This window comes from Giraffa tippelskirchi, chromosome 6 (genome assembly GCF_054371585.1).
Source record: "Giraffa tippelskirchi isolate mGirTip1 chromosome 6, T2T-mGirTip1v1.2.pri, whole genome shotgun sequence".
NCBI classification, from domain to species: domain Eukaryota; kingdom Metazoa; phylum Chordata; class Mammalia; order Artiodactyla; family Giraffidae; genus Giraffa; species Giraffa tippelskirchi.
In genome coordinates this window covers 102,200,335-102,228,334 of record NC_137280.1, presented here as the reverse complement: position 1 = coordinate 102,228,334, position 28,000 = coordinate 102,200,335, and the positions used below count along the sequence as shown (strand labels likewise).

The window sequence follows — 28,000 nt, the reverse complement described above, 5'->3', positions numbered from 1 at the left end:
TCTCTCATATTGCTGTTCTCTTCTGTTTTTATCCCAACTCTGAATGTCCTGATCTCTCCTTCAGTGTTCTAGGCACTTCAGGGAGGGTATAGAAGCCTCTCAAATCCTTGTCCATTGTACAAGTAACACACACACTTTCCGTGCCTAGTAGTGCCTGGTACAGACTGAGTATTCAATCAAGTGAATAAATTCAATGAATGGTAGAAAAAGTGAAGGAATGATAATGAAATGATCTACAAAGGAAAATTGAAGGAAATATGAAGGAAGATTTTATGAATTTTTGACATAACCAAGATGTTTTGTTTTGTTGCTGTTTCTATGAGAGTAAAGGTGAAGTTTTATCATTCTTGGACTAGAGAGATTAAAATGGATGTTTTTTTTTAAATAAACATATCATTAGACAAAAAAATTTCAAAATAATTTCTAATCTATAGCTACAAAATGACTGGTAGTTTGATGAATATAATAGGGTTCGTGAGTACAGTATATTTTAAATAGAAATGTTGTATTCTGAGGATAAATTATATATAAACTATTATAGGGCTACTGTTTATAGTTTTATCTAAACTAGTGATTCTCAAATTATATTTGAGATAAAATATTAAGTGTTCTTATCCTTTAATTTTTTGTTTCTCTTGTTGGTATATACCTCAATGAGGAAGAATAAAAACACAAAAATAGAGAAATAATGACCTTAAGGATTGTAATAGTAAATTAATCTTACCTGAATATTTTCTTGTCTAGATAACACAAAAAAATATGTAAATCACTTATATGGCAACACCCTATATTAGTAAGATATCATTGTTATTTCTATCATAAAATAATCAAATAGAAATACATATGCAAATTATATAAAGACTATGTGCAAATATATGCCTGCTTTGGATGGTTAAAGCCTCCCAAATATATTTCGTCCTTCCTCACTATGTAGTAGCCGTGGGATTTGAATAGCATTGATACACCACCCTTAGTCCTAAAGGGTGGGTTCTCCCAGATCCTTTCCTATTGCCACAATAGTTGGTTTGAGGGTGGACATATATTTCAGATTTAAGTTAATCACATTTTCCAAGTCAGTGTGACTCAGCTGCTTAGGGTCACTCAATTCGAACAAAACATATGACTTTTGTCTAAGATTAGGGAAAGTAACCCTCTTTCTCTATCTCTAGCCATGAACAAAGTCACCTGCGATCACATTTACTACTGGCAGCCATTTTATGCCCACGAGAAAAGTAAGTCATCAGAAGAAGCAATGCTGGTGACAGAAGAATGCCAAGATGGAAAGATACTGTGTTCTGATACCATCTCTGGTTAACCTTGAAGTACTTTAAATCTCTGAACCTTCTACTCACATGAGCCAGCAAACTCCCTTATGAGTTAACTGCTATGAGTTGCCTTTCCTGTAACTTGTAACTGAAAGTATTCTTCACAATACAATGTCCATCAAAACATGTTCATTTATTTGGCCATGAGCCATGAAAAAAAATCCTAGCAGAGATGATTTTCCTGAGAAACACCTTCTTAAGATTCTCTACTGTCACCTAGTTTGGTTTTACTTATTTGAGTCTATATTCTTTATTGAAAGTATAAAAAAAATCATTAAAGAGATGAAAATATAATATTTAAATAAATTATATTTAATTTTAAAGCTAACCTATAAGAAATTTTAATAGAGAGAGAATTAGAGACTCTACATAGATTCAATAGAACCTAGTGTAGCAAAGTATTTGGAAAAACATGAAAAATATTTTTAAATATATTAACCCAAAAGAGAAATTTCTTGGAACCATTACTGTTTTTACCTATGTCTAACTCCAATATCTTACACTGTGATAGGAACATACATGATAACAAATGCTTTTAAATGAATGAGTGATTTACTCTCAAGAAATAAACAACTATAAAAGAACAGTTTGTCAATCACAGAAGGAACACAAATATGTCCTCAACAAGACAGTGTAACAGTTAAGAGAACGCAATGAATGTAAGCAAAATCATGAACAAGGACTGGGCTGTAGGTTGAACAATTGGGTTTCCTGGATAAAAATCAACAGGAATATGAAAAATAGAAGTGCGTGAATTAGAGTTGGGTTTGAAGCAACAGAAACCAATCTTGGCTAAGAAAAGAAAAATGGAACTGGCAGTCTATCGGGGCTCATGAAATCAACAGAGTTTGCAGTTAGAGATGGTTAGGAATGGATAGCAACAAAGGCCATTCCAGAGACTGAGAAGCAGGACTCACAACAGGGAAAGTTTAGGTCAGGGTGCAGCTATGTAAGGGAGATGACAAAGTGAAGGTTGCTTGTGGCTGGAATGAAAGCCATTCCAGCAGATACTGTGAATAGTTGGAGAAGATTGAAGAGAGACGGAAAAATAAGCAACTCTTTGGATGAGTTTTTCTGTGAAGGGGAGCACAGAAAGACGTGAGGTCGGACAGGTTTTAATGCTGCTACTTAGCATGTTTCTATGACAGTGGGATAGGACTGAACCACTGGCTGGAACACTCTTCCTTGCAAAGGTCCCTAGGCTGCTTCTTCCCCATCCTTTGTGTTTCAGTTCTATGCTGTCTCCTGTTCCTAGTTGCACATTCTTGTTTTATTCTTTCTATAGCACTTGTTTCTATCTGAAATTATCTTCTGTAATTTTTTATTGCCTCCACCAACTAAAGTATGAAACTTATAAGGGTAGCAACTTTGTCTTGCTTCTTATCACTGTATCACCAGCATCTAGAAAAATATCTGTCATGTAGTAGAGCCTCATTAAGTATTTGTGGGAAAAATAAATGAGCATATGGATAACCAGAACTTCAATTGCTTATTTTATTCTTATATCACTTGTTTGAGATTCTAAGTCCCAGGATCCAGTTGCTGAATAGCCAAGTTCAGATGCTATGCAGTCCTTTGTCTGGATAGTATTTGTTCCTCCTTGGGTTATACGGTGAGTGAATTTATTGTCTCTCTGAAACTGAACACAAGGGACAGAGACAGTTCTTACCGGGCATTAAGAGACTACTTGGGATTCCTAATATGACAAATGTTCATGTAATATAGAATTGTGAGGAAGGAAAAAGAATATCGACTTTCTTCCATTAAAAAAAGGCCATAGATGAAAAGTTAGCTGCTCATCAGCTAACAGCTTTTAATTTTATTTCTGTTTTCTGAGGAAAGACTTTAGGACCAAGGGGTAGGCAAGCCTCTCTGCTCACCCAGATAAACAACCCTCTTCATTAAAGCATGCTGGAAGCCTGGAGATAATTAGACCCACTGTGTCAAGCAATCAGCAACACAGGGAAGAGGTCACAAAAAACAATGACAAGAGAGCTGGCTAATTCTTGAGAGAAACACAAGGAAAGCTGTTTCAATCAATTGAAAGATGTTTGGGTTGTTAACAGTTCATGGACTGAACAGTCCATGTACTTGTTTGTGAGACGTTACTGTGGTTTCTCTCACCTTTACCCCCTTTTCTTGTCCTCCTCTGGGTCAGACACATCTGACTCCCGGCCATGGGCACTGTCACCCTATGTCCATTACAATGAAAACATAGTGAACCTCCCTAGGTCAACTCTGTGAAAAGTGGTCATTAGTCTCCACAGAATTGTACCTCCATGGGAGGAATATCTATGGGTACTTCTGCTTGGTTTCATCCACTTATTCTTTCTTTTGGGATTTGTCAAGCTAGGACACCCTTTGGAAAATCCAACACTTTCTTCATTGTCTGTTTTTCTAATAGAACATTCATGGCTATTAGAATGACAGCCTTGATAAAATGATCAGTTCCAAGGGAATGGGGACCAGTCTTGATTTTATTTATGCCTCACACCATGCTTAGCGCACAATGGGTCTTCAGCGTTTGGTGAATTAGTGAATTGGAAGTGAGTGGACAGATAAAAGCCAAAGGGCTCTTTCCCTAGCACGAACTCTCAAAGCCTCCAGTGCAGCTTTGTCTTTCCTCTTCAGCCATTCTAATCCATTGTAATCTACTATCTGTTCTGTCTTGCTCTCTGTTAATTGTATATTTCTTCTTCTACCTTCCTTTCTGGTCTTATTTCTTATTTCTTCTCTGACCTAAGTTTAACAAGAAATCTTGATAAATATTAGGATGAGAGCACATAAATTATGTATACTCCTTAGGACTCTTCTTTGTTATATATACATATATGATTTCTGATTCTAAAATAAAATGTACTCCTGACAGACAAGTAAGTTTTCAGATTATGCAGAGTGGTCTTTAAGAGCCCTGATGAGCTTATGACTTTTTTTAATTTAAAATGCTGTTAATGGAGGAAGTACCAATGATTCACGTTTATTTCTAGAAATCTTAAAAATCCCCCCTTTTCCTTTAGTCTAGAGGGAAATTTTGTAGTTTTTCCTCAAGATTTAGTCCATCTTTAAAAAATAAGTTCATTTCAATGACTTTCATTAATAAGTTTTTTCCTTCAACTTAACCACAACAGGATAGAATCATTATTTCATTATTTAGCCTGTTCAGTCAAAAATTCTGTAGACTAATATGTTTTCAATAAACCTGCTAGTTTCTTCACCACTTCCTTCTGAAATCCTTCCCTGTAGCATTCATTTAAGGAGAAGTAGTAGTGGAAAGGTCACTTTGTTTTTCAAGGACTTTTTGAAAGTCTGTTTTTGTACCAGCCATATCTCCTCACCTCTTTTTGATCATGAGATGTAAGATAAGATTAATAAGCATTATAAATAATTAGTGCTTACGCTGCCTTTCACCAGCCATGACTGAGATGACCTTCCTTTCAAAAACTGGTATGAACCAACCACACAGTGAATATCTGCACATTCCTCTAAAAGGCAGTAAAGTGTAATCCACTCTGTGGGTTTTTTAATAAGATGGGATAGGGAAACAGAATAGAATCTTAAAGCTGGAAGGGTGACAGAAACAACTCAAGTTGAGTCTTTTATATAAAAAAAAAAGTCATAAAGAGGTAAGATGATTTTCTGAATTTCACACAGACCGCTAACTAGAGGCAAGGCCAATACCCCAGTTTTTATCTTTCCACATCCACCTAATTAGTGTTGATTTTTCCTCCTAGAACACCAACTGCTTATTGGTTCATAACTTTACTTGTAGCGTTTACTTGTTTTTACCAGGGATTTGGGTGACAAAGTTCTGTTGGAGAAGTAAATGCTCATTATATTCTTTAGTTGATAAACTACCACTGTTTTCACATTATTTTGCCAACAAAGGTCCATCTCAAAGCTATGGTTTTTCCAGTAGTCATGTATGGATGTGAGAGCTGGACTATAAAGAAAGCTGAGCACCAAAGAATTGATGCTTTTCAACTGTGGTGTTGGAGAAGACTCTTGAGAGTCCCTTGGACTGCAAGGAGATCCAAACAGTCCATCCTAAAGGAGATCAGTCCTGAACATTCATTGGAAGGACTGATGCTGAAGCTGAAACTCTAATACTTTGGCCACCTGATGCAAAGAACTGACTCATTTGAAAAGACCCTGATGCTGGGAAAGATTGAAGGCAGGAGGAGAAGGGGACAACAGAGGATGAGATGGTTGGATGGCATCTCCAACCTGATGGACATGAGTTTGAGCAAGCTCTGGGAGTTGGTGAAGGACAAGGATGCCTGGTGTGCTGCAGTCCATGGGGTTGCAAAGAGTCAGACACGACTGAGCGACTGAACTGAACTGAACTGAACTGATTTCACTGCTCTTGCAGTTATCTGGTCTACATGCTCCATCCCTAGAAATAAACTCTGTGATTAGAAAAATTTCTCTCCTAGCAATCTAATTTATTTTGGATGCACTGTGTGATTAGGTTTGTGTGAGCCCAAGACATAAGAGTTCAAAGCCCAGGAGTGATTCTGTCTGTAGACTGCAAAGGTCCTATATGTACTTCCTGCCAGAGCAGGAAGTGGAGTGAATACAAGTCGTCCTGGGTCCACAAATGCATCCAGGGAAAGATGTAGCAACTGGCTGGGAGAAAGTGGCTGTGTTTTTTAGACAAACAAGGAAGAAGGAGCAGTGACTACAGATGATTTGTGACAGTGAGCAGATCACCAGCTAATCAGCATAGTTTATCACTTCTGCAATCCTAAGTCAGGATAGAAGCCTTAATTAGACTGTGGCCAGGTGCAGTTTTCTGCCTGGGGCCTATGGGCCCCAGGAAAGGAATATTATCATGAGGGGAGGTGGTCTGTGGCAAAAACTACTGGCAGCCTGTAAACCAATCCATTTCTGTGACTACACACACTGAGACAAACAGTGTGATTGTTTCCTTAGCACTGGCTCTGAATGTAAACATGCCACGGTTTGAGCACAAAAACCATTACTTGTGGCCCACTTTGAGTGCATTTTCCAGAAATGATGAATGCATAGTGAGTTTCATCTACACTCAGGCCTGGATCTGATTTGTGAGATGTTTTTAGAGGTTACTGTGGCTTTGTAATTGAAACTTTGTCTCTGGGAAGCTAACTATCCTTTCCTCAGCCATTGTGGTTGCCTAGTAACGGGGACAGCAGAGTAGTAACAGGGATTCTAAATGTCTAAGGAATGGGGATAGTCGATGTCTGTCCCACGGACAGGGTACCTCAGGGGGCCCGATTTGAGATGGGAGATTGTTACAGCAGGACGTCTGTGGCCCCAGGGTGTGAAAGCCCAGGGAGAAGCAGGTGAGTTCCTAACTACTCCTGTTCCAAAAGAATTCATGGGAATTTATAGATAAAGTAGCCTTCACTTGGTGCTTCAAAGAAAACCTTTCCTTCATGTCTGGGGAAAAACGTCACACAGACTTTTTCTCCTTTCCTGGAGAATGATCCCTTTCTTTGAACATGGATGCCTTCTCAGATCGCAGGGCAGGGTCTGATATGCAGAAGGTGTTCAGTAAATATTTGTTGAATGAATAAATTGTTCCTCACTCATTCTTCTCAAAATCACTTATTCACCCCCACCGTTATACTGGTGTGAGAAGGGGAAGTTGAGGCAGCCCTTTTTTAGAACCACTGAAATGAAATGTCATCTTTGCTGCTCCCTTGACAAGAGATATACACAAAAGAAGTTAGGTCATTCCAACCATACTCAAACAGAAATCCAAACCAACTCTGGCTATAAATATGGAAGTACGGTTCCCTGCTATAATCGATCTATAGTTAATCATTAGGAAATCTGCATGTTGACACAATGCTCCTTTTCCCTTAAAATGTAGATATACCTTCCACTTAGAATTTTCTTTTAAACCTTGTATGAGAGATGACCAGAACTTTTCTATAGAAAGAGCTATATCCTAGAAAATGATGTCTTTGTGATAAGCAGACATGTAATTCTAGTCCTGATTTATTGAGATTTAAAATGTATTTTCATTACATGAAATATGTGCTCACTTGCTCAGTTGTGTCCGACTCTTTGCAATCCCTTGGACTACAGCCCTCCTTTGGGAATTTTCAGGCAAGAATACTGGAGTGGGTTGCCATTTCCTTCTCCAACATGAAATGTGTGAGCCTTGTTTTTATTTACTTTTAACCTATGTCTATGGTCCATAAATGAAATGAGAAATTCACAAATTCTCCTGTTTGTGAGAAACATTTTTATGTGCAGAGGAGTCTGTGACTCTCAAAAGATTGACAGTCTTTGGGGGGAAAGAAGTTTTTTGAAGGTAGTTTCTGTTAAAGAAAATAAAAGTCTAGCAAACACTTGTTTTCTTTCTCTGAACACGGCACTTTTAGAGATGACATGTCAATGTGCTGACAATTGGAGAGGTGAATACAATGTTACCAAATGGAGGAAAAAATGCCCTGTGATAAAAACAACAGCAGCAACTTGGAAAGGAACAGCCCAGGGTACCATCAGCAGGAAAGTCAAGTGGAAAGCGGGGCTTTGCTCTCACTGTAAATCATCAGCGGTGTGTCTATTCTCTTGGTATATGGAACAGAGTCTTCTGTGCAAGCATGGAGCAGGGCTCAGATGAAGGAGACGGTGGGACCATGAAACTCCACTTCACCTTTAGAAGGGTGCGATTCAGCTCTTTCACTTCTAAACAGGAACAAACTGGCCCTGTGTATCTGCCTGCCTTAATTTCTCTCCCCTCCTCTTCCCAGGCCCTTGAGACAGACCTACTCCATAGCATATATAGTTTAAACCAAACGGGAACTTGCAGCTGTGTTGTCTAAGCCTGGGATAGTTAGGCGCTGGATGCAATTAACCCAGGGAATGAAACAAAGCTCTTTCCCAGGAAATCCTCTCCTAGAAGAGACGAGGTGCTCCATGGGTGTATTTCCAAACGAATTGTATTAAATATTTATCCACGTGGACCAACTGGCGAAAAAAAGGAGGCAAAAAGTTGGGAGAACAGATATAAAGATTTTTTTCACCAAAAGGAATGAAATATTTATGTCCTTATTAAATACTGGAAAAAACAACTATAAGGCCTATATGTCATATTATTACTTCCTGCCAAAAGAAATTTGAAGATGTTTTTTCAGATCTTCTATGAGCCCTGAAGTAAGAAATCACTGCAACAAAAACAAGCTTCATAAGTATATTTGTTAATTCTAATTTGTTTTCTCTCAAGGCTAATAGGCTTTCTAAAGCTTTTGTTCCCTTAATTATGGTACAATATGACTTGTCCTGTGTATGCAGAGTTACTATGGTTACCCTGAGGCCATGACTCACGACCTTTAAATATTATTGTCAGGCAGCCAAAGCTGCCTTTTAAACCAGTAGTTTTGTTTCAGGCATTACTAAAAGAAATTAGCTTCAAACAGTACTTTTTCTTGTACATCTGTGTCACATCTGAATATGCACATGTATTGGACTCAATTTTTTTTTGTTGTTGTTTGGCTTCATTCAGTGACCGAATATTAATTTCTTGATTAAGCACAGTCCTTGTCTTCTGGGAGGTGTCATTGAGAAATGCAAAAATAAAGGTAGACAAATAGCTGTACGACATCATGAAATGAAATAAAAACTATAAAAGACAGACACCCAAAATCTGCTTGTGGACACAGAGGCGAGAAATGGTTCTGATCAGTAGAAATGAAGAGGCCTGTGGCGAGAGGCAGGGAGCAGCATTTGAGTTGTGGTATGAGGAATGGGCATGGCAACCCACTCCAGTATTCTTGCCTGGAGAATCCTATGGACAGAGGAGCCTGGTGGGCTACCATCCCTGAGGTTGTAAAGAGTCAGACACGTCTGAGCAACTAACTTTTCATTGTCATGAAGAATAGGTAAGATTTTAACAGAGATGAGAGCATCAGGAAACAATCTAAGAAAAAGATAAACACATGCCCTGGAACTACAGGGTAGTAAAAATCAAGTTCAGCGAAAATACCAGTTTCTGTCAGATAGATTGATAGAAAGTAAAATTAGTTTAAAAGCAAGAGGGGCCAGCTTATTAAGGTCCTTCAAATGGTTTGCTGTTTTGCCCAGCAACTGTGATGATCAAAAGCGTGTTTTCCATTTCATGGTAAAGAGGTACTGTCAAGTAGAAAGCTGATTTAGGTATGATGCAAGAAAAACAATTATATCTCTCAGAACCCCAGTGTGTCCTTCACTAAGTGGGAATTTAATTAATTTTGTTCAATAGTCACTGATTACTCTGTGAACATTTTAAACGGTTTTGACTTTTTTAAAGTAAGAGACATGCACAGAAATATGGTAATAAAATAACACACTCATTAGGGAGATAGTAGGATAGAAAATAATAAAAGTGCCCCAGTATTGTAAAATAAGGCTTGCTGGTTGGTAAGAACAGAATGACTTATTAAGATTAGAGGTTTATTAACTCAACTATTCATTCATTTATTCATTCAACAAATACTTATTGACCATCTCAGCTCTCTTGAAGATGTTAGGGATAGAGTAACAAAATAACATCACAAAAAAATTCCCTATCTTTAAGGAATTTGTATGTTCAGTTGAGAGGAAACACAATGGATATAATAAGCATGCAAGTACATGAAGTGTTAGAAGGTGTTAAACACTGCAGAGAAAAATCATTCAAGGTAATTTGGATGGACAGAGGAGTGAGGAGCTTAATTCTAAATGAAGTGTATGTGGTAGGCTTGCCTGAGAAAGGGATATTTGAGCAAAGAAAAGAAGGAAGTAGTAAAAAGCCCGGTGGACAAGTATAGATGAAAACTTCCTGGTATAAGTGATGGACAAACAATAAGAAAGCCAGTGTGACTCAAAAGGGAGGAGCTGAGAAGAGGAATATGGATGAATTCAGACAGGTAAAGGGGTGGTTGTGTTTGGGAGGGGAAGAAGGCAATGGAATGGAATCCTACAGTAGGTGGAAAGGCTGAATGACAAAGACATCTTTAGGAGCTTGTAGGTCATGGCTTTTATTCTAAGTGAAATGGAATCACTTATTGGAAATTTTTTTTTGTTTTTAGCAGAGGAGTGAAATAATATTTTTACAGTTGATGTGTATTGAAAACTGAAGGTAGAGGGCAAAAGTGAAACCAGAGAGAGCCATTTAGGAGGTTAATGCAACACTCCAGGTAAGATCTGATGTAGCTTGAGGTTTCAACCAGTTTGTTAGCAATGAAGATGGTGAAAATTGGCCAGGCACTGGATATATTATGATGGTAGATCCCCAAATTCCCTGTTGAGTTGGATTTGGTTTCCATGACAAAAAGAAAAGTCATGGTTTTGGCCTGAGCAACTGGAAAGATAATGTCATTGTCAACTGAGATGGAGAAGACTGCAAGTAGAGCAGATTTGGGAGTAGGAATCAGGAATTAGGTTTTAGAAATATTGAAAGTAAGATGTCTATTAGACATCGTGGTGGAGATGTTAAGAAGGCAGTTGAATGAATGAATCTAGATTTCAAGGGAGAAGTCTGCACTGGAAATATGTATTGGGGAGTGGTCAGCATATTGTGTTAGGTGCTCAGTCGTGTCCAACTTTTTGTGACCCCATGGGCTATAGTCTGCTAGGCTCATCTGTCCATGGAATTCTCCAGGCAAGAATACTGGAGTGGGTTGCCCTTCCCTTCTCCAGGGGATCTTCCCAACCCAGGGGTTGAATCCAAGTCTCCTGCATTGCAAGCAGATTCTTTTACTGTCTGAGCCACTAGGGAAGCCCCAGCATATTAATAATGTTTAAATCCCTGAAGCTGGAGCAGCTCACTGAGGGAGTGCATGTGAGTAGAGAAGAGAACAGGCCAATGTTGAGAGTTGAGAGAAAGAAGAAACAACCATGAAAGGAGACTGAAAAGGAGTAGATGGAATGGGAAGAAAGTCTGGGACCTTAGGATGTCCTGGGAGCCAAGTGAAGAATGCATTTCAAGGAGGGAGTCTTCAATCATGTCAAAAGTTGTTAAGATGAACTGTGACACGTGACCACTGGTTACAGTAATGTGGACTCACTAGTGAATTCAGTAAGCGCAATTTCTGTGGAATGATAGTTGTGAGTCTGAATGGAGTGGCTTTAACAAAAAATAGGAAGAAAGGAATTAGAGACAGTGACAATATAGTTTTGCTCTAATGGGGATCAGAGTAATCAAGCAAAACTAAAGTGTTAAGAGGGCTCAAGATGCAATAAACAACAGCATGTTTGTGAACTACTGGAAATAATCCAGCAGACAAAGAGAAATTGATTGAGAAGCAGTGTAGGAGACAAAGAATTCTGTCTGCTGTTTCATAGGATATGTTTTCCTCTCTCTCTTTTTTTTTTAGTTGAAATAAGATATTTTGCAGGTTTTCAGAACAGATTGTGCTGTTTGGACTGCTCATTCTCAAGAGGACCTTTAAAGGCTATTTTATCTTCTTCAAGTAAAGTTTACATTCCCTAGTTTTGACTTCCTTTAAAAATGTTCAGAAAATAACATTGGGAGGAAATACTTTAGAAGATACATCTTCAATGTTAAAACCATAAAGATCTATTAGATGTGGGGTGTGTAGGTGTGTGTATGAGTGTGTGCATGTCAGAGAAAATTTTGGAATTCTGAACTCTTACTTTATTTCAGCACCACGTCTGGATATTCAGCATCAAATACACAACAAAGAAACGTAATACCGGTAAGAAAAGAGGTTTTCATGAGTTTCTCTTTTAAAAGCATTACAGTTAATGAAACTAACTTCTTTACTTGATGTAGAGATTTTTCTAACATAGTTTCTCTTTCATATTTTACTAGTAAACATTTTTTAAAAATAAAACATACTTTTTCAAGTAGAATGTGTTTAAGTGGGCAGGGTACCAATGAGGGGATGCTGCTGGGCAGGAGGAAGTTGGTATGCAGTGGCTGTGATCACACTTTTCCTTGTGATCGCACGTTGCTCTCTGGGGTCCTGCACAAGCACAGATATCCTGGGTTACTTCAAAATATTTGCTTGTATATGAGGAAACTCTGGAATTTAGACATGAAACAGATTGGGTAACTCATCTTACTTGGTTTGTTTGGGCTGGGGTTTAAATCAGTCTCTTCCCGATATTCTCAGTTCATTCCCTTTCAAGTCATTCTGAGGCAGCTGGGTCCTTTCTACCTAAGCCTCGACTAGTTCCCCTAGAGGCCTCAGGTGACAATTGAGTAGGTTGGTGTTATAGCTGTGATGAGTTCATGGAGACTCATTATACTAGCTTTCTATTTTTATGCAAGTTTGAGGATTTCCCTTAAAAAAGAAAAAGAATGATCTATCTGTACACCCTTGATTCAGTTTAGTAAGGATCCCCTAGACTCTACCCACAGACATTTCTGGAAAAACCTTTCCAGCTGTAATATAGAGGCAGTGTGGTAGAGAAGAAAGATCACAGGACTAGGAATTAGGCTGTGATGATACCCCAAGTCACTTAAACTCTCCAAGCCTTGTTTTTCATCTGTAGAATGAGGATGATGAGATTTTAATAGTCTATTTGATATAAGATGTTTGGGATATGAAAACAGTTGAGAAACTATCTGCAAGTGTACAGTAGTATAGCTATTAGGAATAGATTCATTTCAAACAGACTACTCTGTGGGAACTTGCCCTTTGGTTTCTCTATTTCTTTCTGGATTCAGCATTCTGCTTTTCTACTCATGACCCACCCCAGCATCATCAGCTAAGAACATTCGATCTAGTGACGTACATATTCAGAACCTTACTTCCACACAATTATTTTTGTTCAGGATTAACATCTCTTTTCTAAGAATTCATTTGTTTTGGCCCCAGACAGACTGGACATATGTCTCAAACCCACAGAAATGTTCAGGAGGTGGGTTTTCGTTGAAGAAATAGAAGTCAAAGGAAATTAACTTAGATTAGTAGAATATGATTTTAATGAAGAATTTTTCTACCTCTAGTTATCATTGCGGAGAAGGCAATGGCACCCCACTCCAGTACTCTTGCACTGGAGAAGGAAATGGCAACCCACTCCAGTATTCTTGCCTGGAGAATCCCAGGGATGGCGGAGCCTGGTGGGCTGCTGTCTATGGGGTCGCACAGAGTCCGACACGACTGAAGCGACTTAGCAGCAGCAGCAGCAGTTATCATTGAATATTCTATTACTATTTTTCAGTGAGTTTTTATCTTATGTAGTAGAGCTATTTACGGTTTTGTTGTCCAAAGGAAGAGTGTCCCTCACTGGCACTATATGAAAACATTTTTTCTCTGGTTAGTTGTAACCCTTGAGCTAGGAGTTAGATTGGATTTTTGGAAATGGGAGACTTCAGTCTACCAATCTCTGTTGACTGCCTTTTCTCTAACAATGCTACTCAGTTAACACCCTAGAGGTAACTCTCTCACTGGCTGCCTAATACACTGCAAAGGACAAGGTGCCAATTACTACATTTAGGATTTCTGCCTAGGGCTCCCAGTTAGCTTCCCGGAGTTCAGAATCTATCTACTTTCAATTTACATTTCACATAGTTGAGAGCCCTGGGGCTTGAAGTAACTGCTTCTGCTTTAGTTACTGAATTTTTACATTTCTAAAAGAATGAATTTAGCTTGAGGTGGAGGTTAGGATTAGAGACTTGAAGGCCATAGGATGGTCACGATTAGTGCTGCCTCCTCAATGCACAATCCCCTTCAAATCTTGGAGCTCAAAGGATGATTATTTAGCAGACCAGATTCTGCTCTGTACCACAAGGAACCAAATTGCAGGTGGATCTCAGATGCCCCTTTTGAATAGTTGTGGTTAGCTTTGGTAGAGAATACACGGATGAAGGATAAAAATGTCTTTAATTCTGTGAAGGTATCTTGAGCACCCAAGGAGAATGAAACATACTCTACCTTTGTGGCACCTGGCCTCTGAACAGTACTTTAACATCTTGACTTTCCTGGTAAACTGTGCATTCTTAGAGTCTTTATTCATAACTGCAGCTAAGTGGCTTCAGTCATGTCCAACTCTGTGCGACCCTATGGACCATAGCCCACCAGGCTCCTCTGTCCGAGGGATTCTCCAGGCAAGAATACTGGAGTGGGTTGCCATGCTCTCCTTCAGGGGATCTTCCCAACCTAGGGATCGAACCCTTGTCTTTTATGTTTCCTGCAGTTTCTTTTACCACTAGCATCACCTGGGGAGGCCCATTCGTCTCTATGTCTCTGAAAGGAAGTTTGTGATACCAAAACGGCATTCATTCAATACCATCTGAAACAGAATGGTTGGACTGAGTTCCAGGCAAAGCACTAGGTGATTGACAGATGCTGTCCCTCTGAACTGTTACAGTAGCAGATGGGTATGGTATTTTAGAATCATCACTATTGTACTTTTCTTCTCCTCCTCCTCCATGAATATTATTATCATCACTTTAGGAATTAAGAAATTTAGAGTCAAGGAGACTGAGGGAGAGTCCAGTTGTTGAGTGATGAATGAGTCATATGTTAACTGTAGAGCAAGAACATTATGGTATAATCCAGTGAGGATTTACATAGATCCAATTTTCAGGTCATGAAGATCTTTTTTTTTTTTTTTTTTTTTGTACAGTTCTTCTGTGTATTCTTGCCACCTCTTTTTAATATCTTCTGCTTCTGTTAGGTCCCTACCATTTCTGTCCTTTATTGAGCCCATCTTTGCATGAAATGTTCCCTTGGTATCTCTAATGTTCTTGAAGAGATCTCTCGTCTTTCCCGTTCTATTGTTTTCCTCTATGTCTTTGCACTGATCACTGAAGAAGGCTTTCTTATCTCTCCTTGTTATTCTTTGGAACTCGGCATTCAAATGGGTATATCTTTCCTCTTCTTCTTTGCCTTTAGCTTATCTTCTTTTCTCAGCTATTTGTAAGGCCTCCTCAGACAGCCATTTTGCTTTTTTGCATTTGTTTTTCTTGGGGATGATCTTGATTCCTGTCTCCTGTACAATGTCACGAACCTCCCCATAGTCAAGTGGGCCTTAGGAAGCATCACTATGAATAAAGCTAGTGGAGGTGATGGAATTCCAGTGGAGCTATTTCAAATCCTGAAAGATGATGCTGTGAAAGTGCTGCACTCAAAACAACAACAAATTTGGAAAACTCAGCAGTGGCCACAGGACTGGAAAAGGTCAGTTTTCTTTCCAATCCCAAAGAAAGGCAATGCCAAAGAATGCTCAAACTACTGCACAATTGCACTCATCTCACACGCTAGTAAAGTAATGCCAAACATTCTCCAAGCTAGGCTTCAGCAATCTGTGAACTGTGAACCTCCAGATGGTCAAGCTGGATTTAGAAAAGGCAGAGGAACCAGAGATCAAATTGCCAACATCTGCTGGATCATTGAAAAAGCAAGAGAGTTCCAGAAAAACATCTATCACTGTTTTATTGACTATGCCAAAGCCTTTGACTGTGTGAATCACAATAAACTGTGGAAAATTCTGAAAGAGATGGGGATACTAGACTACCTGACCTGTCTCTTGAGAAACCTGTATGCAGGTCAGGAAGCAACAGTTAGAACTGGACATGGAACAACAGACTGGTTCCAAATAGGAAAAGGAGTACATCAAGGCTGTATATTGTCACCCTGCTTATTTAACTTCTATGCAGAGTACATCAGGAGAAATGCTGGGCTGGAGGAAGCACAAGCTGGAATCAGGATTGCTGGGAGAAATATCAATAACCTCAGATATGCAGATGACACCACCCTTATGGCAGAAAGTGAAGAAGAACTAAGGAGCCTCTTGATGAAAGTGAAAGAGGAGAGTGAAAAAGTTGGCTTAAAGCTCAACAATCAGAAAACTAAGATCATGGCATCCAGTCCCATCACTTCATGGCAAATAGATGGGGAAACAGTGGAAACAGTGGCTGACTTTATTTTTCTGGGCTCCAAAATCATTGCAGATGGTGATTGCAGCCATGAAATTAAACGATGCTTACTCCTCGGAAGGAAAGTTATGATCAACCTAGATAGCATATTAAAAAGCAGAGACATTACTTTGCCAACAAAGGTCCGTCCAGTCAAGGCTATGGTTTTTCCAGTGGTCGTGTATGGATGTGAGAGTTGGACTATAAAGAAAGCTGAGCGCCGAAGAATTGATGCTTTTGAACTGTGGTGTTGGAGAAGACTCTGGAGAGTCCCTTGGACTGCAAGGAGATCCAACCAGTCCACCCTAAAGGAGATCAGTCCTGGGTGTTCATTGGAAGGACTGATGTTGAAGCTGAAACTCCAATACTTTGGCCACCTCATGCGAAGAGTTGACTCATTGGAAAAGACCCTGATGCTGGGTAGGATTGGGGGCAGGAGGAGAAGGGGACGACAGAGGATGAGATGGTTGCTTGGCATCACCAACTCAATGGACATGGGTTTGGGTGGACTCCAGGAGTTGGTGATGGACAGGGAGGCTTGGCATACTGTGGTTCATGGGGTCGCAAAGAGTTGGACATGACTGAGCGACTGAACTGAACTTTTCAGGTGCCAGGTTACCCCTGTTTATCTGGACCATACTAGAATGTTATTTGAACTGTTGCCTTTGCTCCATTTTAACATCCTCTGACAAAGAACAGCTAATGCTTATAAATCATCTCATTTGAAATTGTTTAGGAAATAAAAGTTCTATTGCAAGGAGGTGCGACCTGAACCAGATACCTGACTCAGAGTTTCTCCCCATGAACTATTCCTGAAAACTGTGACACATAGAAATGAACAATGTAAAAACATCACATGACCTTTGTATGGCTATGAATTCATTAATGCTAGAATATGTCTGAACTATTTCACTCATTTTACAAAACTAGGCTCATTATAAAACCTTAGAAGCCATTTAGGGTTCAAATTGTTATTCAGTGATGACTTCATTAAAGAATTATTAAGAGCCAAAAATATTAAAGCACTTTAAAAATTTTTAATTCACAAAGTCAAGTTCACAGCACACTATATAGGAAGTCAACTTTAGAAAACAAGCTTAAATTAGCTTTTAAAATACTACATTTGACAAACCGGGAAAGACAAGAATGCCTTAAATTGTGTCCCATTGTATAACTTCTATTCTTCTAGTACTAGGTATAACATAGCATTATTTTTGCAGGAAGCATATATTTGGTCACATTTTTGATATTTCTAAATTTTAGCATTCTGAAATAGCTTTCAAAAGATTCTCCCCTTTGGTAAGCAAACTTTCAAATCACTAATGAATTACAGTTGTTAAAATATTGCTTGTATTTTAAATGAACATTTCAAATGATTTAAAGGAGACATTCTTACTTATCTTGAAGTGAGGTCAATATAGAATTGCATTTCTATGTATATTTAAATATAAAGATTTGTTGTTGTTATAAGAAATAGGTTATTTTACCACTCCAATATGTAAGAAATGATATCTCAGAACTGTTTTAGATTTTGCTTTCTTTCTTTTCCTTTTATTTTTTCCTTTCTTTCTTCTTTACTCCTTTTCTTTTTTCCTTAAGCATACTTGACAAATGTAAAGTGTACAAGTTGATGAGCTTTAACATATGTATACACATGTGAAGCCACCATCACAGTCAAGATAATGATCTTTCCACCACTCCCAGAACTTTCTCATGCTCCCTTGTAATCCCTCTTACTCATTCTTTCCCACCTAATTTCCAAGGAAGCATGTTATGTCATTATGTATTGTTTTGCATTTCCTTCAGCTTTATATAAACAAAGTCATACAATATACAACTTTTTCCTGACTTCTTTCACTCGGCAAAATTATCTTGAACTTCATCCACATTTTAGAGTGCATTAATAATTAATTTTTATTGCTGAATAGTATTCCACTGCACTAAATGCACCAGTTTGCTTATGCCTTCACCTGACTGACATTTAGGTTATTTCCAGCTTTTGACTTTTTGCAAATAAAGCTGCTACAAATGTTCATGTACAAATCTTTGTATGGACATATGCTTTCTTTCCTTTTGGGTAAATCCCTAAGAGTAAAATGGTTGAATCACATGGTAAGCTGTATTTTTAACTTTCTTAACAACTCTCAAACTATTTTCCAAATTTGTAGAATCATTTACCATTCCCACCAGCAGCGTATGAAAGTTTTGGTTTATTCACTTTCTCTCTGATTCTGGTAAGGTCAGCTTTTTAAGTTTAGCCATTCCAATAGGTGAGGTGGTATCTCATTGTGGTTTTAATGTTCATTTCCTTAATAACTAATGGTGTTTGAGCATCTTTTCATCTGTTTATTTGCCATCCTTCTATCTCATTTGGTGACATATCTACTGAAATGTTTTGTCCAACACAAATTTTTAAGTTGTGTTGTTTGTTTCTTATCATTGGGTTTTGAAAGTTCTTTATATATTCTGCTACTGCTAAGTCATTTCAGTCGTGTCCGACTCTATGCGACCCCATAGACGGCAGCCCACCAGGCTCCCCCATCCCTGGGATTCTCCAGGCAAGAACACTGGAGTGGGTTGCCATTTCCTTCTCCAATGCATGAAAGTGAAGTCGCTCAGTTGTGTCCAACTCTTCGCGACTCCATGGACTGCAGCCTACCAGGCTCCTCCGTCCACGGGATTTTCCAGGCAAGAGTACTGGAGTGGGGTGCCATCACCTTCTCCGTTATATATTCTAGATACATGTAATTTTTCAGATGTGTGTTTTGCAGGTATTTTCTTCAGACTACGGTTAGTCTTTTCATTCTCTTAGCAAGTGTCTTTGGAAGAGCAGAAGTTATTAATTTTGATGAAGTCTAATCTATCAATTTGTACTGTCATGGATCATGCTTTTGCTATCTGATTTAAGAAATCTTTGCCCAAGGTCACAAATATTTTCTTTTTTCTACCAGAAAGTTTATAGTTTTAGGTTTCACATTTAGATCTATGATTTGAGTTAATTTTGCCTGAGATGGCCAGCAGCTGAGTCTATCACTAGGAATTTTACTTGGATGAAGGTACTCCATTGCTCCAAAGTCATCCCTGTTCATGGGTCAACCTGCACCCAGGGACTGGTTGATGCAGGGCTGCAAGACCTGGGTCTCTTTTTTTAAGGGCAATCCTGAAGGACCAGGCCAACTAGCTGATGGAATCAGCTCAGGCCGCTGTTGCATTTCTGCTTCTTTTCTTCCGTTATAGGTGTTGCTTACAAGAGCCATCTCCAATAAGCCCTCTGTAGCCAAATCTCTGAGAGTCTGTAACCCTGGAACTCTAACCCCACAGAATAACACAACCAGAATAAGTCTAACTGAATGAATGAGGTTTTGTGAATGGAAATTCACAAGAAATGCAAAGCAGCCATTGTGCTGTAACTGAGAGCAAGACAAAAGATATGAATAGAAACTGTCTCTATAACTCCCATAGTCCTTCAGATAAATCTTTCTTGATGTGAGAGATTTAATGAAAATCTGCAAACTTTAAGGAAGTAAAACATTCCATTTAATAAAGCATGGTAGAGCTTCCCTGGTGGCTTAGAGGTGAGGGATCCACCGGTCAATGCAGGACACATGGGTTTGATCCCTAATCAGGAAGATTTCACATGCCTCGGAGCAACTAAAGCTGGTGTGCCACAACTACTGAGCCCACGTGCCCTAGAGTGTGTACTCCACAAGAAAAGCCACTGCAATGAGAAGCCCGTGCACTGCAACTAGAGAGTAGCCCCCTATTGCTGCAACTAGAAAAAAAGCCTGCACAGCAACAAAGATCCCAAGCACAGCCAAAAGTAAATAAATAAACTTTTAAAAGCATGGTAATTTTCATGGTTTCAAACTAACAATTGGCTTTTTCCCCCCATAAAAGAGCATGAATACTATAGAAATCAAAACTTTACTTCTAGGGACATCTGCTAGTTTATCTAGATAGTATCTAATATTAACCAACATTACTATATCTGGATGGGTAATGTTAGCTCCCCAGATGCTGGAACACGAGATGTTAGTCTGAGTTTCCACACACTGTTCAACCTCTCATATAATGACTTTTATATCGATATCTTGCAAGAAATGAGGCACTGATCCAGGTCAGGCTTTCCTGCTCCTATCCCACTGTTGTCCCTGTATAATCATCTCAAAGTTCAGCTAGTTTAATAACCTAAATTCTACAGGCAAACAACTTCAACAGAGAGTTCAGGTCAAGCAGTACATAGAGAGGTGGTAGTGATGGCATCATTTGTGAGAAAAATATATACTGTTTTCCTTTGGCTACTATCAAGAAATATCAAAACTTCATTAAAGTTTTGGAAGGATCTTAGCTGCAATGGGCTAATGGCTTATCTTAATATTTTATTTATCTGAACGATTCATTTCTTCTTCACAATACCCGTCCACACTGGGAGGCAGAGGGACACTGTTAATCGTTGTTACTAAGGGACCTCTGGATGGGAGCCTTGCCTGGGAGTGCCCTTCTGCGATCCAGGCAGGCAGTGGTGGGAGGAGAGTGTGCAGAGAGCGCTCAGCCCGGAAGTGACGCACACCGGGTCTCCTACTTCATTAGCCAGAGACGTCACATGGCCAGAATCAACTTCAAGGACTGGGCAAGTGAGATCATATCGTGTGCTAGAAGAATTTTCAGAAATATTCTGGTGGACAAAAATTACAGCAATACTGGGGACTTCCCTGGTGGTCCAGCGGTTAAGAATCCACCTTCCAATGCAGGAGACGTGAGTTCAGTCCCAGGTAAGGAAACTAAGGCTCCACATGCTGAGGGGCAGCTAAGCCCAGGAGTCACAACTACTGAACCCTCATGCCTAGAGAAGTCCGTGCACCAAAAAGAAGAGCCCGCATGCCATAACTAAGAACTGATGCAGCCAAAAAAAAAAAAAAAGTTACAGCAATATAAAGCTAGACATAAATAAGAAAATAATTAAACCTAAGAAAGGAAATGCTATAGTTAGATACAAAATAAAACGTTACCTCCAGAACTTTTCATTTTAATAATAAGTTCTATCCAACTTAAGAGTTAATAGAGAGAGTTTAAAAAGAGTAGTTTAAAATAAGATTGGCCAAAGAACTAGGAAGTGTCCTTTACAAAACGCTCCTTCATAAGCAGTTAGGCAAGACGATCTGTTTTGTTTTTAATTTTTCTAACAGAGTAAATGTATAAGAAACAAAAGGTCCTGTTTTCACATGCAAATGTGTTCCTTTTTTAAAAAAATGTCAGCAGGCAAAGAAATTTAGCAAACACGTGGCACTGAAACAGATTGTTTACAGAGAGATTGTTTTCCAGAATGTCCCCAAGAAGCATCAGTGGTGCAAAGGACCTCTGTAAACTGAAGTATTTGAGTGTCTGCAAATTTGTTTCATCAGATGCCCATGACATTTTTTTCTCTATTTGGCTTCTTCAAATGGCAAAAAGTTCCAAACAACAGGCATTTTTTGGGAGAAAGCATGGCGATTTGTGCTGACATTTTCCTGTGAGAGTGGAAATGTTAAGAAGTTTGTGTATACACACAAAAGGAAGGAAGTTTTGAAATGTAGAAAGGGGACAGAAGTTAAATATATATATATATATATATATATATATATATATATATATATATAGCTATATAAAGGTTAAATATATTAGTTGAATTTAAGGGTTACTCTGAATAAATATTCCAGATAAATTCAAGTTTCATGTATGTGTGCTCAATCGTGTCTGACTCTTTGTGACCCCATGGACTGTAGCCCACCAGGCTCCTCAGTCAATGGAATTTTCCAGGCAAGAATACTGGAGTGGGTTGCAATTTCTTCCTCCAGGGGATCTTCCCCACCCAGGGATATAACCCATGTCTCTTATGTCTCCTGTAGGCAGATTCTTTACCACTGTGCCACCTAGAAAGCCAGTTTCATGTATAATTTGCTCATTTTCTGAAACCTGAATGTTCAGATCAGAGGAAGACAGGGCAAGGGAAAAATGTGCTTTGGGGACCATGAAATCAATGACTATGAGAGCACACTTCAACTGCTGTCATCTAAAGAAAAATACTTCCCCAAACTTCTAGATTTCCTTGAGAGAGACTATGCCCTGAAGGGTTCAGGTCAGTTACTCAATCTAGGAGTCAGTCTCCCTTTGGGAGGCTGCCTTGGATGCTTGGAGAGAAGTTGGCAGAGAGTGGGGTGACCTGGGGATGAGAAGCACAAGGATGCAGGCTCTCAGGGATAAAGTCTGGCCTCTGGCTGCCCTCAGTCTCATCAGGCAGGTTGGATAACATCAGCTTAATTTGTTTGGATGGTTTTGTTAAACTGAAATTTGCTGCTGGGAATAATAGCTCCAGGTCATCATGTCAATAGCTGAACTGTTTAATTTAGGTAAGGTATCAGAGTGAATCAGTAATTTCAAAATATGCCTAATAATTCAAATCAAAGTGATGTATTATCTGTACTTAATGAGGTTCAGAGAAACGGAATGTTTCTCCAAGTTTTGATTAGATTTTGCTTCTGCAAAAACTTCATTCTCCCCTCAAAGAAAGTTATGCCTTAATGCACAAAGATGAAAAGATAATTGAGTCTCCAGAAATTCTGTATCTCATAAGAAAGTGCACCACTATTCTAACCCATATAAGAAGTATTTATAAATATTCAAAATATGTATTAGTACATATTTGTAGCATCTATTACAATATAACATCCTTCATATATTAAGGTCTCATATAAATCAATGAGGAAGAGATTAGCCCTTAAACTGAAAATGGACAAAGGACAAAGTTTCTAATTTATAAAGAAGACATACAAATACCCAATAAGATATCCAAATGGAGACAAAGAAATAGAAAATTTTGAACTTAGATATCATGTTTACCTGTAAGTTTGACAGACATAGAAAGTATTGAAAATATCATTACTGTCAAGGGTGTAGGAAAGTTTGATTTGCATGTCATGGGTGGGAGGATGAAGTTGGAGGATGTAATCTTAAATATGTATCAAGTATATAATCTTTAAAATCCAGTAACCACTTTTTCCATTTATACTATCAGAAAAACAAGATCACAAAGATGTACATATATGCTTATTACAGGTTTGACCAATAGTGGGGAAAACTGCCTTTGCACATAGTAAAATTTATTGTGACCATTGAAAGTTATGATAGCTTTTAAAGTTAAAATGTGTGGGAAATGACATTATTATTCAAATATAGATACCTACGGAGAAGGCAATGGCACCCCACTCCAGTACTCTTGCCTGGAAAATCCCATGGATGGAGGAGCCTGGTAGGCTACAGTCCAAGGGGTCGCTAAGAGTCGGACACGGCTGAGCGACTTCACTTTCACTTTTCCCTTTCATGCACTGGAGAAGGAAATGGCAACCCACTCCAGTATTCTTGCCTGGAGAATCCTAGGGACGGCGGAGCCTGGTGGGCTGCCATCCATGGGATCACACAGAGTCGGACACGACTGAAGCGACTTAGCAGCGGTAGCAGCAGTAGCATAGATACCTATGAAATTCTATTAACTGAAAATGATCATAATTTGACCACATATAACCATGTATAATATGAATGTTTTATATGTTATTCATCTTCAGGTATATACACACAGAAGCCTAGAAGATTATATACCAAATGCAGTGTCTAAGTCTGCTCAGGCTGCCATAACAAAATACCACAGACTGGATGGCTTAAAACACAGACACTGATTTCTCACAATCCTAGAAGCTGGAAAGTCAGAGATGAGGGTGCTAGCATGATTGGGTACTAGTTTGCTATATCCTCACATGGATGAAAGGGGGAAGGAAGGGAGAGAAGGTAACAGAGAGTTCTCTGATTTCAGCTTACAAGGGCACTAATCCCATCATAAGGACACCGCTCTGATGACTTCATTGAAATCTAATGACCTCCCAGAGGCCCCATGTCCTAATACTATCACATTGGGTTTTAGAACTTCAGCATATGAACTTGAGGGAGCCTGGAACACACACCTTCAGTCCGTAATAACATGTGGCAACCTCTGGGTGGTAAAATTCTGGATGATTTTCACTTTCATCTTTATATCTTTTATATTATCTAAATTTGGGGGACATAATATATTGAAAATTCATGGCCCAGTGATGTAGCTCAATACATGTCTTTTTCCTTTCTCCTTTCTCATCCCTGTAATATTAGAGTCCACTTATCTGAGTATCTATCCTCACTTTCTCAATTTTTTTCACATTATGAGCTCCTGGAGGGTAGAAAATTTGATGAATGCAGCTTTATCTCCAGGCTTTAGCTCTGGACCTTACCTATCAACGGCAGTCAGTCAATGCACGAATGCTTCTCATGTGTTTGTTATTGAATAGCTGGTCACATTTTTCAGTTAGGGAAGAAAATGTTCTTGAATCATACATTTAATGCAAAGGAAAATTAATTTGTAAGATATTTTAAAATTAGATGTAGTTCAGAAACATTCTTTGGAAAAAAGTAAGCCCTGTTTTGCCTGCCTCAAATGCCTAAGGAAAATGCTGCAAATTCTAGAACAGTCTGCTTTCCCTAGGGACTATTTCTACTTGGAATCTTTCTTAAAATAGAAATATCTATGTCCATGGTGGTAACTATATTCCGAATCTTATTAATTTTTCTCTTTCTGAGTAAAGCTGCATTTGGCCTTTTGCCTTCAAATGTGTTCTTACACTCCTTTCTGGCGATTATGTTCTGAAAATCTATAAAAAGTCTCCCGTAATAAATTTCTTTGTGACTGCTTAACATGAAATGCTGAGATCTGACTGGTCCAATCTCAGAACTGCTTTGTGTTAAAAACAAACAAGCAAACAGTCTAGTACCCATAAGGTAACTTTCAAATTACTCAAGTTCTTAACCCTCAGTATACTTGGAAAATAGTCATCATTGCTGACCATCTGGATTAAATAAACTCATCTAATTTTTTTTTTATTTTTAAAATTATCTTCAAATAATTGACAGAATAATAAAGGCATAGGTTTTAAAAAAATGAACCTCATTAGAAATTTAAATCAGAATTTAAACATAGCAAATCTACCTGTTACCAAGTAAAACTTTTGGCCCATCACTGTTATAAAATATGGCAGAATACTGTCATTCGTTTCCTTAACAAAGTAGGAAAGTCCAAGGTCTGTCACAAAATTCTGCATGATATAGCCTGTCCTGTACGAGAATCTCCTTTCTTGTCTTTAGAGGTGTGTGTTTCATTTACTGATTCATGACCGAAGACGTTCACCTAAGTCTCTCGGAAGTCATGATCTAAAGATGCTTAGTCTGTTTCACTTACATGATTGATTCCACCACTTAGAGCTGCATTGTCTTACAGAAATACATAATTTAAAAGTCAAATATCTAATTTAAAAATTTCTAGTAGCCACATTAAAGTTTTTAAATAAAAAGGTAAATAAACTGTAATACTATATCTTCTCTAGGGCTTCCCCAGTGGCTTAGTGGTAAGGAATCTGCCTGCAATGCAGGAGATGTGGGAGATGAAGGTTCAATCTCTGGGTCGGGAAGATCCCTGGAGAAGGAAATGGCAATGGAATGGGTTGAAGTGGGTTGAAATGAAATGGAAATGGCAACCCACAACCTGGATCTCCCGTATTGTAGGCAGTCTCCTGTGTTGCAGGCAGATTCTTTACCGGCTGAGCCACCAGGGAAGATGTAGCTACATGATGCCAATACCACCACAGATTCTAAGAGTTTCTGATCCTTATGATCATGAGCTCAGTCTCTTTCCTTAGCTGTAAGTTCCTAGGAGCTATACCACAGAAACATAAAATCTAGAGTTTAAAAAGATGATTAAAAAAAATAAAACAAAGCAACTTCCCTCTATGGGTCAAGCATTATGCTAAGCATTTTTCCACACGACCACATTTAATCACCACAGCAGCCCTCAGTGAGTTAGCATTTCCTCCAGTTTTTAGAGAGGAGGAAGTAGAGGCTCGGCATAATTAAATTACTTAAAGTCAAACAAACGACAAGTGTCAATCAGTCAGATTTGCATTTGAAACCAGCAGAACCCATTCCAGTTAGTATTAAGGGGAAAATGGATTTCAGAGGATGCCTAGGAGAGACAGAGAATTGGTCTTGGAGACTACACCCGACTTCCCTGTCAGATTCTGGTACAGAACCTATTACTACTGCCACTGGGCAAAGGCCCCACAGCCCCTCCTACTTCTTCTAAGATGTTACTTCTTTTTTTTTTTTAGATTTTTTTTTTTGATGTGCACCATTTTTTAAATATCTTTATTGAATTTGTTACAATATTGTTTCTGTTTTCTTTTGGCTTTTTGGCTGTGAGGCATGTGGGATGCTAGCTCCCCTATGTGGAATCAAATCTGCACTTCCTGAATTGGAAAATGAAGGTCTTAACCACTGGACTGCTAGGGAAGCCCCTGAGATGTTACTCCTAAGTCTCCTGTCACTGTGCCTCTGAAAACAGAACGACCCTGCTCACCCAGCCAGATTCCATTCTATTTGGCACCTTTCACATCACTCTCATTTATGCTGCATCCTCAGGCTGCTGTGTCAGATTTGGGGAGCCTAAGTCACATGCCTACAATGGGACATGGAGGGGCAAAGGAGGCTGGAGAGGGAGCTCCTGGCTTATTCTTTGGGGAGATGGGGTTCATGATGTGGGAAATACTCCAAACAGGGAAAGACATGGCATGACAAATGCCACTGCAGAGTGCAAGATGAATTAGATGTAATGATCTCGTCATGTCACAAGCAGCTGAGTCCCACTGAGTAAGCTCTGCCATCTTCTCTGATATCTGGCCTTGCCTCTTAGTAATATTTTGACTGGGAGACCTTAAAAGAAGTGGAAATTTACAGCAAAAGAGAGCTCTCTCATCTGTCCTCTGCTTACCTTATCACAATGGAATGTACTTTGGAAATTGTGGCTACAGTTTTATCTGATCCAAAAGGATGCATAACACATTTCTCCTTCAGATCTTGGTAAAGAGGGGAGTCTGAGCAAATGCCAGGATGGGTTGAAGGAGGGGGAGACTGATCATGGAAAAGGTTTCTTATGGAACATCAAGTTCAACTAAGGATTTCCTTGCGAGGTTTTAGAAACAGCATCATTAGAGTCTTCAAGTTTTTAATCACTGCAAGTTAACTTTAAAAATTTTTTCTAAAAGTTACTTATTTGGAGTCTAAAATTCACTGGTAGACAAAAAATTACCTTCACTTTGAACAATGTCCATCATAAATCATTTGTTGTTAATTATATACAGAATAGCAAAAATTTATTCACAAAACTAAATTTTTAAAACTTCAATTTGGGCAATAAAATTATATCACCTTACTCATAAGCTGAGCTTAAAATCCTTCTTAGAGGCATATGCACTTACTGAAACACTGGGATACACTGGGAGGATGAAAACATTGTTGGTCAACATGCCTAAATATTCAAAATCCAGCTGGAAATGAAGTGGGAGAAAATAAATAACCCTGTCACTAAAAACTCAGTTGTACAAAGCATTATCCTTACAAACAGGGGAAGTATTTGCATTATTACATGTCCCACTAAATCAAAATTTAAAACAAATAATATTTGGTAAATGTTTTAAACTAAAGGAATCAAAATCTTTTCCTTTATGAGAGTATTTTACTATGCTTTTTCCTTTCTTAAATTTCGCAGTTTTTATTACATGCAACCTTTTTTGCAGTTCTTTTTCACAACAATATTAATCATAATTAATACTAATTCCTTCATGCCATAACTAATCTGCTCTATACATCTGTTTTATAAGTTATTTAAAATTTTATCTGTGATATATATACATATATAACATAAAATTGACCATTTTAAGCATTATTA

The 28,000-nt window shown here is 38.6% G+C and overlaps 1 protein-coding gene and 1 long non-coding RNA gene across 8 annotated transcripts in view; one reads left to right on the top strand and one right to left on the bottom strand.

Annotated features, from left to right (window-relative positions):
• Positions 1-6,499: 6,499 nt before the first annotated feature.
• CCDC192 (coiled-coil domain containing 192) overlaps positions 6,500-28,000 on the top strand; it is a 205,395-nt gene continuing 183,894 nt past the window's right edge. For 3 of the 7 annotated variants that reach the window (XM_081504101.1, XM_081504100.1, XM_081504106.1), the window contains exons 1-2: positions 6,500-6,646; positions 11,941-11,992. In XM_081504101.1, the coding sequence (XP_081360227.1) occupies positions 6,528-6,646; positions 11,941-11,992 (171 nt within the window). In that variant the 5' untranslated portion in view covers positions 6,500-6,527. Of the gene's footprint in view, positions 6,647-10,363; positions 10,472-11,940; positions 11,993-28,000 lie in introns of all 7 variants that reach the window. The other 4 variants (XM_081504104.1, XM_081504102.1, XM_081504105.1 and 1 more) reach the window with 2 other exon arrangements.
• LOC145511240 (uncharacterized) lies at positions 17,746-21,084 on the bottom strand. The gene is made up of 2 exons (XR_014057686.1): positions 18,882-21,084; positions 17,746-18,525 (listed from the first exon to the last, which is right to left on the bottom strand). It is a non-coding gene; the product is annotated as an uncharacterized LOC145511240 (long non-coding RNA).